Source organism: Silene latifolia, chromosome 7 (assembly GCF_048544455.1).
Source record: "Silene latifolia isolate original U9 population chromosome 7, ASM4854445v1, whole genome shotgun sequence".
NCBI classification, from domain to species: Eukaryota; Viridiplantae; Streptophyta; class Magnoliopsida; order Caryophyllales; family Caryophyllaceae; genus Silene; species Silene latifolia.
The window spans coordinates 106,214,027-106,229,336 of record NC_133532.1 but is presented as its reverse complement, the minus strand read 5'-3'; the positions used below and the strand labels follow the sequence as shown (position 1 = coordinate 106,229,336).

Below are 15,310 nucleotides of genomic sequence, written 5' to 3'. Positions count from 1 at the left end.
GGAAGAGGCGCAGCAGTCACTGCGTCTCTTGGAAGAGGCGCAGCACCTGCTGCGTCTGTTCCCAAGTGGTTTCCTCCTGCGGAAGAAAGATTTCCGCGTTTAATTTATGGAATAACGGGATAATTTGGTTTTCCTTAATATTTTGTATGAATATTACGGGAAATTGTTTGCCAAAGATTAAAAGATTGTGAAAGATTTATAAAATATGGAATAGAAATATCCGAAACATTCCAAAACATTCTGACTCGGGATTTAGCGGTTATCAGAAAATGAAGACGGTTTTAGGCCCGGACTACAAATGTACTCTAATTACTGTCAAAACGACCGTATCGGCGTGTAGATGACAACTAAGAGGTAGACATCAGTGTTTGAGCAATCACTTGACAATAAACTTATGAACTGTCACAAATTGTTCCGCGTACCAAACATGCGGCCCAATCATCACCGAGTGGTTTGCGGGAGGTGCAGAAATGAGGTATCTACACTACTCTTTTGTACTAAAATTCACCAAGCTGAAAATCATGTCCAGACGAACGGGGACAAATTCTACTACTAATTACAAAATCATATACATAATTCTAGCAATTCACAATCTCTAAAATAAAAAGAATAAACCATTCTTATGTTTTTTTCTTTTTGGTGTAAACGGAGTAGTAGGGGGAAATATGATGCTGACGGGACTCAAACCCATGTCATGAGTACCACCCCTTCTAACTTACCTGCTAAGCTAGAAGACAACTGCACTAATCAAATGTACTTTTCTTTGGCTTAAAGAGGAGTAATTGTTATCTCTTGTCAACTCCCAACACCACACATCCTTAGCGAGGCTTGCACTCAAGCGAATATTCATAATATTATCAGCTTCAAATGAAAGAAAAGTCGATCGAACCAATGCAGTATTCCAACAAGTAGTACCAGGCATTATGAGTTTCGCAACCCTTATCTCCATATTAGAATTTCCCCCAGCTGTTAATACTTGCTTCGACACCGTACCAGGTAACCAAGGGTCAGTCCATACTTGTGTGTCCATTCCGTCTCCAATCCTCTTCCTTGCCCCTAATTTGATCACATCTCTCGCCTCCCAGGTACCAAACTATGTTTTTTTTGTATGTTCATGGAAATTATTTTTTCTATTTACAACCAACATCCTTAATATCAAAGATTTATAACAATTGTGATATGAAGTGCTCTCTTGGTGTAATTGGTATTCGTGAAGATCATAATATGATGTGTTCTGGTACAATGACCACATCCCTTAGCATTATATCTCAAGGTTTAGGTAGGACCAAAGATGTAGTTATGATGAAGGTATATACTGGAAACAGACGTCATTAAAAACTACATGATAATCCAACTCTAGTGAAGATAGACATGGTTTAATGCTAAACATTGCCAGTTTGGCACCAAGCATGTCCTCGGTTCATATGAAAATAAATATACTTTAGTAAATGAGAAAGAAATACGTAGTAGTCGGTAGTAAATAAGAAGAAAGAGGAAGAAAAAGTTGAAAGGTTAGTGATACGCACCCCCAACTGACAACAGCTTTGGCAGTGTTTTCGGGTTCCATTGGGTGAGGCGGCGCAGGATTCCTACTTGTTTTAACGGCACGAAATTTACAACCACGGGTGCAAGTATCACCAAGCACCATGATTGTGGCAGTTGCTATTCCATCCCCGCCTCCATTCCAACACTGAAATTATGCCAATGTATGCTTCATTACTATAACCCATATTCATTTTGATGTTAGACACATAAACTACGCAAACAAAATGATAATAGTAGTACAGAAAGGCTTATTCTCGATTTCTCATTGACAACCCAAAAAGGCTTATTCCACACACAAAAATGTCAAAAAGCAGTGGCGGAGTGAGCGGTACTAACAAGAGTAGCCGCCCCTAGACAATGCGAAAATGGATATTTTACTACTGTAGGCTCAACTTCATATTCTGGTTATGTCATTGGAGTTAAAAAAAATAAAAATAATAAAAATAACAAAATTTGACTACAAGGTGGAAGGAGATCCAAATGTAGGCAACAACACCCTCTAACTAGATAAGGATTTGTTTGAAAGTACTAAGATATTACAATTATATTAAGCTAGCATGATTACTACCTCAAATTTGCCATCTCAATGGCCCTACTCTTTTGTACTAAAATTCACCAAGCTGAAATCATGTCCAGACGAACGGGGACAAATTCTACCACTAATTACAAAATCATATACATAATTCTAGCAATTCACAATCTCTAAAATAAGAAGTACAAACCATTCTTATGTTTTTTTCTTTTTGGTGTAAACGGAGTAGTAGGGGGAAATATGATGCTGACGGGTCTCAAACCCTTGTCATGAGTACCACCCATTCTAACTTACCCGCTAAGCTAGAAGACAACTGCACTAATCAAATGTACTTTTCTTTGGCTTAAAGAGAACAGTAAGGGCAAATTCGTTGTTAACAGGTTCCGAACCTAGGTCAAGATTACCGCTCCTTTTAACGTACCCCCTAAGCTAAATGACAACTACACTAATCAAATGCTCTTTTTTTGCATAAAGGGAGTCATAGGGGCAAATACTGTAATACTCCGTATTTATAAGTCTTGGGGTACTCTATCGAGTAGGCCTTACTCTGTCGAGTAAGGGTAAGTGGCGTTTTAGAAAAGTTTCTGACCTGTTGGGTACTCGATCGAGTAACTAGGGTACTCGATCGAGTAAGGGAGTACTCGATCGAGCACCTCGGGTACTCGATCGAGTGTCCGGTTTTACGGGGAGTTTTCTCGGATTTTGTTAATTATGCGATTAAGGTATATAAGCTTTGTCTTCATTATTCTAAATCACTTTTGCAAAACCTAAATTACTGTTTAAGAGAGAAAGCAAGCAAGTTCTTCATCCTAATCGCATTATTAGCAATCCCCAGAGTTTGGAAGGTCAGTTCTTAGCGTTGGTTATACCGTTGAGTTCCTTGCGTCAAGGGTAAGATCTGTGTACTCTTTTTGTTGTATTTCCTTTATTTTGGTTAAACCCTAATTAAGGGATTTGGGGGTTTTGTATAGTATATGATTCGGTAGCATTTATATGTCGTATGATAGGAGGAGGTTTCATAGAGGAAGCTTTTTGATTCAAAGAAGAGAGACCGTCGATTGTGTGCTTACCGGTAGGATTTCCTACTCGCATTAGTCCCATAATGGGATATTGGTTGATGTGTTGTGTTTGGTTGTTTGATATAGTAATTGTATTGTGATTGTGGTTGTGATCGTTGTCTATGGTTCGCGAGGCGTGGCCTCGGCTGAGTGGGGTCACTTGCGGGAGTGGCTTCACGCCCTAGTTTCGCCTTCTGTGGAACCCGCCACAGAAGGGATGTGCACATTAATGGACAGGGTTATCGCTCACTATGTGGAGCGGGGATTTGGTGGGTACGGCTGCAGTCCCCCACTGGCAGGGCTGGTCCAGTGGACAGGTCAATGGTTGAGATGATTGGAGTTGGGCGTGATTGTGTGTGTGTGTGACAGCTAAGCTGTCTGTTTATCCTATTGTTAAATTATATTGAATTGTGTGATTAGTACTGACCCCGATGTTGTTTTGTAAACCTGCGGTGATCCATTCGGGGATGGTGAGCAGATATTGAGCAGGTATTGAGATGAGTACTGGATAGCTGGGATTGCCACGACATGATGATAGGAGTCTTCTGCTGTAGCTTATTAGTTATTTACATTTCAGTTAGAACAGTCAGTTTGAGGACATGTATGACACATTTGGTTTGGTTTTGAGAATTGTAACTCTTCGCTAAGTATTTTATATTTAAACGTTGTTTCTTCATTGTTTATTTGATTATCATTGCCTCGGGTAACCGAGATGGTAATGTCTTCATACCTGAGTGGTCCTGGTAAGGCACTTGGAGTATGGGGTGTTACAAATGGTATCGTGAGCGACGATCCTAAAACCCGTAACCAATGAACCTAATGAACATAGGGAGTCAATTAAAATGAACCCGGGGTAAAAGTTGTAGGAGCTAATGCAAAGGCTTGGGAGACGTCCTAAAGTCGCGAACTTGCCCTACAATTTTGAACCGGTCACATGGGGGGTGTATGTTAAGGTCGTATGTGTTGCTTGGTTAACTTGTGTAAGAATGTGATGAAGTGTGTTAATTGTTGGATGATTGAAGTAGAAGTTGAGAATGTGAAAGAAAGGTTAATGATATATGTAGACTCGTTGTTGGAGTGATAACATGTTGGATGTTTATAAGGTGGCACTTAATAGCATGATATAATGATCTCGTAAATCGTATGAAAGGATGCGTAGCATTATATGCTTACTTATGATATAATATGTGGTTTTATAAAGTTTTTAGGATGTTAGCATATGACATAGCATGCGGGTAGCGTTTATGAGTTAGCATGACTCGATCGAGTGGGACTGACTCGATCGGGTGGGTTTTTGACGATTTTGAGTCCAGAATCGTGTTTTTGGGTACTCGATCAAGTAACTAGGGGTACTCGATCGAGTAGGGGTCACTCGATCGAGTAGCCTAGCTACTCGGTCGAGTATGTTAGAGATCGAAGGTCCGTTTGGGGTCTGATGTTTGGGTACTCGATCGAGTATGTTGGGCACTCGATCGAGTAGCCCGTTACTCGATCGAGTGTGTGTGGGAACTCGATCGAGTAGGTTCTGGGCAGCGTGTTTTCGTGTTTTGAGGTTTAGTACGTGTGTTTATGTCTACCCTTTCTTATATATAGTTTCAAGATGCCGCCCAAGAAGACTGCTTTGTATGCGAGAGCTGAGCTTATGAACATAGATGACATCGTTAAGATGTTGGAGCATCAGGATGCTCTCACTGAGGCTTTAAAGACTGTGGGGAAAGATAAGGATAAGGATAAGGAGAAGGAGGTTGATCATTCTAAAATCAGCCTCTATATAGCGAGGTTTAACCCGAAAGAGTATAAGGGAGTTGGGGAGCCTAACCTTCTCGATAGTTGGTTTAGAGAGATGGAGAACATACTAGATTTGGTTCACATCGTCCCGATGAGATGAGAGTAGAACAGTGCGTTCTATCCGAGGGAGGCAAACAAGCAAGTAGTGGGATACAGTGAAAGTGAGTGCTAAGGAGATATATACAAACCAAGGCTTACCTGCTATACCTTGGGAGGAGTTTCGTAGGGCTGTGAGAAAGGAGTTTGTACCGGAGCATGTGAGGAGTAAGTTGAGAGAAGAGTTTGACAGTTTTAAGATGACCGCTGAGATGTCTGTGGCCGAGTACTACAGGCAGTTCAATGATAAGTCTAGGTATGCTGAGGACATGGGTTTGAGTGAGGAGAATTTGGCATTGAGGTTTGAGAGAGAGTTGACCCCTAAGATTATGGATAAGTTACCCGTGGGAGTCCTTACTGATGTTAAGGAAGCCTATGAGAGGGCTGGGAGAGCTGAGAGGTTGGTGGAGATGGCTCAGGAGAGGTCAGGTGGTGAGAAGAGGAAGTCTGAGAGCGAGGGTGGTGGCCAATCTAATCACAAGAAAGGCAACCACAATCAGTCTAAGGGGTTTTCTTCGGGTCGTGGGTTTAGTGTCTTTGGGGCTTCCTTTAGGCGTGGCCATGGAAGTGTTGGTGGTAGTTGGGGAGTGACCTGCTATAGCTGTGGTGGTGTAGGCCACAAGAGACATGAGTGCACAAGTGCACCGGGATCTTTCCAGAGACCTGCGCAGAGCTACGCGAGCAACAGACCGGGCCGGATCATGGCCAAACCGGGGAAGTCGAGTTACCGAGTGGAGGCAACCGCAACGGCGATAATTCTTATCAGAAACCACCGACGAACAACAACAACAATCAAGGGTCGGGTGCTAAGCCGACCACCTCGGCCCAAGATCTTGTCCGGGAGGTGGACAAGACCGATGGAAAGCTATTCATGATGGAGAAGAAAGCACCCGAGTAGGATGCTCACGTTATCACCCTAAGTACTTTTCTTGTTAATGGTGTTCATACCTTTGTTTTGTTTGATTCAGGGGCTTCTCAGTCGTTTGTATCTTCGAGTCATGTTAAGCGGTTGGGTTTGAGGGTATATGAGTCCGTTAGTGAGCAAGTTTTTATACCTTCGGGTGAGTCCGTATCATGTGGGAGGTTGTTTAGAGATGTATCTATGATAGTTGGGCAAGTTGATCTACCAGAGACTTGCTAGAGTTTCCTTTTGACGGTTTTGAGATGATAGTCGGGATGGATTGGTTAGGAAAGTATAAAGCTAAGATAGACTGACATCAAAAGAAAGTGTCTTTAAGAGGTCCTAAGGGTGTTAGTGTGTCTTATCGTGGGTTTCTAGTCAAACCCAAAGTTAAGTTGATTGCACTTTGTCACCTTGAAGTCTTATCCGAGGAAGGGATGTCCTTTGATCTTGTGCCATGTGAGAGATGACCGGATAGAGAGTCCGCGAGTGGATGAGATACCAGTGGTGGGAGAGTTTGCCGATGTTTTTCCGGAGGAGATTCCGGGTTGCCCGGAAGAGAGATAGATTTCACAGTAGAGTTGAAACCAGGGACGGGGCCAATCTCTAAGGCACCGTACCGCATGGGTCCTAAGGAGATGGAGGAGCTTAGAAAGCAGTTGGATGATTTGATAGAGAAGGGATACATTAGACCTAGTGTATCACCGTGGGGAGCACCAGTTCTTTTCGTGAAGAAGAAAGATGGGAGTCGAGGTTGTGCATAGATTACGGGAGGAGCCGAACCGAGTGACGGTGAAGAACAAGTATCCTTTGCCAAGGATAGATGACCTGTTTGATCGGTTGAGTGGTGCATCAGTCTTTTCTAAGATTGATTTGAGGTCGGGGTACCATCAGGTGAAGATTAGAGAGGTGGACATACCAAAGACGGCTTTCACGTCAAGGTATGGTCATTATGAGTATGTGGTGATGCCGTTTGGGTTGTCTAATGCACCGGCAGTGTTTATGGATTTGATGAATAAGATCTTTAGACAGTTTTTGGATAAGTTCGTAGTGGTGTTTATCGACGATATCTTAATCTACTCAAAGACTAGGGAGGAGCATGAGGAGCATCTAAGGATCGTGTTGCAAACTTTGAGGGACCATGAGTTGTATGCTAAGCTATCCAAGTGTGAGTTCTGGTTAGAAAAGTTGCTTTTAAGGGCATGTGATCTCTAAAGATGGGGTAGCTGTGGATCCGGCGAAGATAGAAGCAGTGACAAAGTGGGAAGCACCAAAGAATGTTGCTGAGGTTAGGAGTTTCTTGGGTTTAGCTGGATACTACAGACGGTTCGTGAAAGATTTTTCCAAGATAGCTAGACCTATGACAAATATTGATGAGGAAAGAGAACAGGTTTCGTTGGGATGAGAGTTGTGAGACGGCGTTCCAAACATTAAAGGAGCGTTTGACCACAACTCCTGTCTTAGCATTGCCTGAAGGGACGGAGAACTTTGAGGTTTATACAGATGCCTCAAATAATGGGTTGGGATGTGTGTTGATGCAGAACGGTAAAGTGATTGCCTATGCTTCTAGGCAATTGAAGCCTTATGAGGAGAACTACCCTACTCATGACCTGGAGTTGGGTGCGGTAGTGTTTGCTCTCAAGATTTGGAGACATTACCTTTATGGAGCAATCTTTAAGGTATTTTCTGATCACAAGAGTCTCAAGTACATTTTCACTCAAAAGGAGTTGAACATGAGACAGAGGAGGTGGATGGAGTTGATTGGCGATTATGACATGGAAATCATCTACCATGAAGGGAAAGCCAATGTTGTTGCTGATGCTTTGAGTAGGAAGAGTGTACATTCTCTGTGTACAACTCTATCTTTGATGAGGCTGAGAGATGAGGTAGCAAGGTTTGGGATACATATAATGCAGAAAGGAGAAGCCAAGGGTGATATGACAGTACATCTTGAGTTTTATGATGACATTCGAGGTAAACAGGCGTTGGATCCCAAGATGGTGGAGTGGAGAGCTGGGGTAGAAAAAGGGACAGTGTCCCGATTTCCAATTCATACAGATGGTAGTTTGAGGTTCGATGGTAGGTGGTGTGTCCCTAATGATGAGGAGTTGAAAAAGACTATCATGACAGAGGCGCATTGTACACCATACTCAGTACATCCGGGTGGTGACAAACTGTACAAGGATTTGAAGAAAACGTTTTGGTGGCCTGGGATGAAGAAAGAGACAGCTGAGTTTGTGTCCCGTTGTTTGACATGCCAGAGAGTTAAAGGGGAACAACGACGACCAAAAGGGAAGATTCATCTTTAGAGGTACCGAGTGGAAGTGAATCCATTTCCATGGATTTCATTGTGGGTTTGCCAAAGAGTCAACAAGGTAACAACATGATTTGGGTAATAGTGGATCGCTTGACCAAGTCGGCTCACTTTGTTCCAATGAAAGATACATGGACTAAGGCACAATTGGCTATGGCCTATCGAAAGAACGTGCTTAAGTTACATGGAGTCCCTAAGGACATAGTGTCCGACGAGATGCGAGGTTTATATCGAGGTTTTGGAAGGAGTTGCAGAATCGTTGGGAACAAATTTGAAGATGAGTACAGACATTTCATCCTGCGACGACGGACAGATGAGAGAACAATCAAGACTCTTGAGGATATGTTGCGAGCTTGTGTGATGGACTTTGGTGGTAGCTGGGAACAGAGGTTGGACTTGATAGAATTTTCTTATAATAACAGCTATCACACTAGTATTGGTATGGCACCGTTTGAGGCTTTATATGGGAGGAGATGTAGGAGTCCAATCTGTTGGGACGATAGTGCTGAGGCAGTGGTTTTAGGACCAGAGTTGGTGCATGAGATGGTGGAACAGTTAAGATGATCGGGAAACGGATGAGGGCGGCTCAGGATAGGCAAAAGAGTTATGCAGATCTACATCGCAGGGACATAGAGTTTCAAGTGGGGGACAAAGTTCTTTTGAAAGTGTCTCCTATGCGTGGAGTTATGAGATTTGGGAAGAAAGGCAAGTTAAGTCAGAAGTTTATCGGGCCTTATGAGATCTTAGAGCGAGTTGGGGAAGTTTCATATCGTCTGGCTTTACCAGCTGCATTAGAGAGAGTGCATAATGTGTTTCATGTATCGCAACTGCGGAAGTATGTGAGTGATCTGTCACATGTGTTAGAGGCCGAGAACTTAGAGATGGATGAGTCCTTATCATATCTTGAGGTGCCTAAACAGATTCTTGACCGAAAGGTTAGAAAGACTAGGAGTGGTGAGACAGTTCTGCTCAAGATCCTTTGGTCTAACCACGAGATCGAGGAAGCTACATGGGAGCCAGAGGAGGCTATGAAAGAGCATTACCCTTTCCTTTTTGATCAGGTATGTATGGTTACGGGAACGTAACCTTGTTTCTTTTAGGGGGGGTAGGAGATGATCGCGAACAGTTTTTAAGAGTTTCATACCCTTTTTGTATGTTGTGTCGGTATGTGTGTCGGGATGACTTGGGTTAGTAACACGTTTTATGTTGAATTTTGTTTTGGTTGTTGAGTCGGGAATGTTATGGGTGTACCTTTGTTTAGTAGTGGTTTGAACTTCGGGGACGAAGTTCCTTTTAAGGAGGGAAGACTGTAATACTCCGTATTTATAAGTCTTGGGGTACTCTATCGAGTAGGCCTTACTCTGTCGAGTAAGGGTAAGTGGCGTTTTAGAAAAGTTTCTGACCTGTTGGGTACTCGATCGAGTAACTAGGGTACTCGATCGAGTAAGGGGGTACTCGATCGAGCACCTCGGGTACTCGATCGAGTGTCTGGTTTTACGGGGAGTTTTCTCGGGTTTTGTTAATTATGCGATTAAGGTATATAAGCTTTGTCGTCATTATTCTAAATCACTTTTGCAAAACCTAAATTACTGTTTAAGAGAGAAAGCAAGCAAGTTCTTCATCCTAATCGCATTATTAGCAATCCCCGGAGTTTGGAAGGTCAGTTCTTAGCGTTGGTTATACCGTTGAGTTCCTTGCGTCAAGGGTAAGATCTGTGTACTCTTTTTGTTGTATTTCCTTTATTTTGGTTAAACCCTAATTAAGGGATTTGGGGGTTTTGTATAGTATATGATTCGGTAGCATTTATATGTCGTATGATAGGAGGAGGTTTCATAGAGGAAGCTTTTTGATTCAGCAGTAGAGACCGTCTGATTATGTGCTTACCACGTAGGATTTCCTACTCAGTATTAGTCCCATAATGGGATATTGGTTGATGTGTTGTGTTTGGTTGTTTGATATAGTAATTGTATTGTGATTGTGGTTGTGATCGTTGTCTATGGTTCGCGAGGCGTGTCCTCGGCCGAGTGGGGTCACTTGCGGGAGTGGCTTCACGCCCTAGTTTCGCCTTCGAGGAACCCGCCACGAAGGGATGTGCACATTAATGAACAGGTTATCGCTCACTATGTGGAGCGGGGATTTGGTGGGTACGGCCGGTCCCCCATCGGGGGTATCGGTCCAGTGGACGATCGGTGGTTGAGATGATTGGAGTTGGCGTGATTGTGTGTGTGTGTGACTAAGGTCATGTCTGTTATCCTATTGTTAAATTATATTGAATTGTGTGATTAGTACTGACCCCGGTGTTGTTTTGTAAACTGCGGTGATCCATTCGGGGATGGTGAGCGATATTGAGCAGTATTGAGATGAGTCTTGATAGCCGGGATTGCCACGACATGATGATAGAGTCTTCCATTTAGCTTATTAGTTATTTACATTTCGATTAGAATAGTCGTTTAAGGACATGTATGACACATTTGGTTTGGTTTTGAGAATTGTAACTCTTCGCTAAGTATTTTATATTTAAACGTTGTTTCTTCATTGTTTATTTGATTATCATTGCCTCGGGTAACCGAGATGGTAATGTCTTCATACCTGAGTGGTCCTGGTAAGGCACTTGGAGTATGGGGGTGTTACAAATGGTATCAGAGCGACGATCCTGAAACCTGTAACCAATGAACCTAATGAACATAGGGAGTCAATTAAAATGAACCCGGGGTAAAAGTTGTAGGAGCTAATGCAAAGGCTTGGGAGACGTCCTAAAGTCGCGAACTTGCCCTACAATTTTGAACCGGTCACATGGGGGGTGTATGTTAAGGTCGTATGTGTTGCTTGGTTAACTTGTGTAAGAATGTGATGAAGTGTGTTAATTGTTGGATGATTGAAGTAGAAGTTGAGAATGTGAAAGAAAGGTTAATGATATATGTAGACTCGTTGTTGGAGTGATAACATGTTGGATGTTTATAAGGTGGCGCTTAATAGCATGATATAATGATCTCGTAAATCGTATGAAAGGATGCGTAGCATTATATGCTTACTTATGATATAATATGTGGTTTTATAAAGTTTTTAGCATGTTAGCATATGACATAGCATGCGGGTAGCGTTTATGAGTTAGCATGACTCGATCGAGTGGGACTGACTCGATCGGGTGGGTTTTTGACGATTTTGAGTCCAGAATCGTGTTTTTGGGTACTCGATCGAGTAACTAGGGGTACTCGATCGAGTAGGGGGTCACTCGATCGAGTAGCCTAGCTACTCGGTCGAGTATGTTAGAGATCAGAAGGTCTGTTTGGGGTCGGATGTTTGGGTACTCGATCGAGTATGTTGGGCACTCGATTGAGTAGCCCGTTACTCGATCGAGTGTGTGTGGGAACTCGATCGAGTAGGTTCTGGGCAGCGTGTTTTCGTGTTTTGAGGTTTAGTACGTGTGTTTATGTCTACCCTTTCTTATATATAGTTTCAAGATGCCGCCCAAGAAGACTGCTTTGTATGCGAGAGCTGAGCTTATGAACATAGATGACATCGTTAAGATGTTGGAGCATCAGGATGCTCTCACTGAGGCTTTAAAGACTGTGGGGAAAGATAAGGATAAGGATAAGGAGAAGGAGGTTGATCATTCTAAAATCAGCCTCTATATAGCGAGGTTTAACCCGAAAGAGTATAAGGGAGTTGGGGAGCCTAACCTTCTCGATAGTTGGCTTAGAGAGATGGAGAACATACTAGATTTGGTTCACTGTCCTGATGAGATGAGAGTAGAACAGTGCGTTCTATCCGAGGGAGGCAAAATGGCAAGTGGTGGGATACGGTGAAAGTGAGTGCTAAGGAGATATATACAAACCAAGGCTTACTCGCTATACCTTGGGAGGAGTTTCGTAGGGGCCGTGAGAAAGGAGTTTGTCTTTGGAGCATGTGAGGAGTAAGCTGAGAGAAGAGTTTGATAGTTTTAAGATGACCGCCGAGATGTCTGTGGCCGAGTACTACAGAAGTTCAATGATAAGTCTAGGTATGCTTTTTTTTTTGAGGACATGGGTTTGAGTGAGGAGAATTTGGCATTGAGGTTTGAGAGAGGGTTGACCCCTAAGATTATGGATAAGTTACCCGTGGGAGTCCTTACTGATGTTAAGGAAGCCTATGAGAGGGCTGGGAGAGCTGAGAGGTTGGTGGAGATGGCTCAGGAGAGGTCAGGTGGTGAGAAGAGGAAGTCTGAGAGCGATGGTGGTGGCCAATCTAATCACAAGAAAGGCGTGATTGTGTGTGTGTGACAGCTAAGCTGTCTGTTTATCCTATTGTTAAATTATATTGAATTGTGTGATTAGTACTGACCCCGGTGTTGTTTTGTAAACCTGCGGTGATCCATTCGGGGATGGTGAGCAGATATTGAGCAGGTATTGAGATGAGTACTGGATAGCTGGGATTGCCACGACATGATGATAGGAGTCTTCCGCTGTAGCTTATTAGTTATTTACATTTCATTAGAACATCGGTTGAGGACATGTATGACACATTTGGTTTGGTTTTGAGAATTGTAACTCTTCGCTAAGTATTTTATATTTAAACGTTGTTTCTTCATTATTTATTTGATTATCATTGCCTTGGGTAACCGAGATGGTAATGTCTTCATACCTGAGTGGTCCTGGTAAGGCACTTGGAGTATGGGGGTGTTACAAATACGGTGCTAACAGGATACTAACCAAGATCAAGAGTAACGCCCCTCGTAACTTTACCAAAGCGGCTACACTACTCAAACATTACAACCACGACAAGAACAAGAACAAGGAAGGAAATCTGACCTCACCAATAGTAGGACACTGAGCTTCTTCACAAACAGTATGAAGATTTAACCTTGAAAGAGAATCCTTAACCTCATCAAACCTTTTACCTCGAGGAGCTCTTTGTCTCAACCATTCAGGTTTCTTCACATTTGGGTCTCTCCCTGTATTCTGCCCCATCCCCATGCCACCTGGGTATGGTGGGTCCACCTCCTTTTTCATTGTAACGTCCGCCATTGATGTGGGTTCTTTAGAGCTTTTTAGTGATGCAACAACCATGGTGAATTTGGGTTGCGGGAGATTGTTGGGATTGGGTGCCCGTTTTGGGATTTGCATTGAGATTGCTGGGTTTAAATTGATTGATTGGTTCATCATTGTGGTTTGATTGATTATGTTGTAGAAATTGTACCAATTAATTAATGAATGAATGAATTGGATGATCAATTTAAAGGTTATGGTGTTGGAAAGTAGTTGAGTGAGTTGGTTTTATTTTTGAAATGGGGCTTGGAAATCTCCGTCCGACTGTGTAAATGGACTTTACTCTAGGCTCTCTAGTACACCCGTTACCGGGATCGGGTCAGGCCATAAAAAGCAACTCTCATAAATAAACGAACACAAATTCTCATTGAAGATGGACTATATTCGTCACAAGGGAAAGACGGGTCAACTAGTTGCATATTCGGCTGAAATGGGCGGGTGGGTTGCTAGTGGGCTTATTATTATATTGTGAAAGACTCTCGGTTTTTGTGAAACACATATTATTCTATAACAACCCAACCCCACACACACCCCAACCCATCACCCATTGTGTTGACGTTAGTCACACTCAAATCTACTTTTCAAAAAAAAAAATCCTAGCAATCTTCATCCTCAACAATCTTCAAAAAAAAAAATTCTCAGTATAATTATGTAAACTTCACCCTAAATAACACCTTATTCTACAAATATTATTCACTAAAAAAATGCAGAGGAAGAAGTTAGCTTGGTTTTAGAGACGGTTTTAGAAGATCATATGGGTGTTGTTGAGAACGGGGTGAGCGGTACTAACAAGAGTAGCCGCCCCTAGACAATGCGAAAATGGATATTTTACTACTTTAGGCTCAACTTCATAATCTGGTTATGTCATTGGAGTTAAAAAAAAAAAAAAAAAAAAAAAAAAAAAAAAAAAGATCTGACTACAAGGTGGAAGGAGATCCAAATGTAGGCAACATCACCCTCTAACTAGATAAGGATTTGTTTGAAAGCACACTATGATATTACAATTACATTAAGCTAGCATGATTACTACCTCAAATTTGCCATCTCAATGACCCTACTCTTTTGTACTAAAATTCACCAAGCTGAAATCATGTCCAGACGAACGGGGACAAATTCTACCACTAATTACAAAATCATATACATAATTCTAGCAATTCACAATCTCTAAAATAAAAAGAACAAACCATTCTTATGTTTTTTTCTTTTTGGTGTAAACGGAGTAGTAGGGGGAAATATGATGCTGACGGGACTCAAACCCATGTCATGAGTACCACCCTTCTAACATACCCGCTAAGCTAGAAGACAACTGCACTAATCAAATGTACTTTTCTTTGGCTTAAAGAGAACAATAAGGTCAAATTCGATGTTAACAGGTTCCGAACCTAGGTCAAGAATACCGCTCCTTTTAATGTACCCCCTAAGCTAAATGACAACTACACTAATCAAATGCTCTTTTTTTGCTTAAAGGGAGTCATAGGGGCAAATACGGTGCTAACAGGATACTAACCAAGATCAAGAGTAACACCCCTTGTAACTTTACCAAAGCGGCTACACTAGTCAAATATTACAACCACAACAAGAACAAGAACAAGGAAGGAAATCTGACCTCACTAATATTAGGACACTGAGCTTCTTCACAAACAGTATGAAGATTTAACCTTGAAAGAGAATCCTTAACCTCTCATCAAACCTTTTACCCTGAGGAGCTCTCTGTCTCAACCACTCAGGTTTCTTCACATTTGGGTCTCTCCCTATATGCGGCCCCATCCCCATGTCACCTGGGTATGGTGGGCCCACCTCCTTTTTCATTGTAACGTCCGCCATTGATGTGGGTTCTTTAGAGCTTTTTAGTGATGCAACAACCATGGTGAATTTGGGTTGCGGGAGATTGTTGGGATTGGGTGCCCGTTTTGGGATTTGCATTGAGATTGCTGGGTTTAAATTGATTGATTGGTTCATCATTGTGGTTTGATTGTGTAGATACCCGTATCTGTCGATATTGGAATTTATAGAGAACCCGACAAACACCCGATGATGATAGGACACATGTAT

At 42.3% G+C, this 15,310-nt stretch overlaps 1 protein-coding gene across 1 annotated transcript; it reads right to left on the bottom strand.

Annotated features, from left to right (window-relative positions):
- Positions 1 to 1,275: 1,275 nt before the first annotated feature.
- Positions 1,276 to 13,427, bottom strand: LOC141590476 (lipoyl synthase, chloroplastic-like). Its single transcript, XM_074411068.1, has 3 exons — positions 13,022 to 13,427; positions 1,527 to 1,690; positions 1,276 to 1,315 (listed from the first exon to the last, which is right to left on the bottom strand). The coding sequence occupies exons 1-3, from the start codon at positions 13,373 to 13,375 to the stop codon at positions 1,276 to 1,278; spliced, it is 558 nt and encodes a 185-aa protein (XP_074267169.1). The 5' UTR covers positions 13,376 to 13,427.
- Positions 13,428 to 15,310: the final 1,883 nt, after the last annotated feature.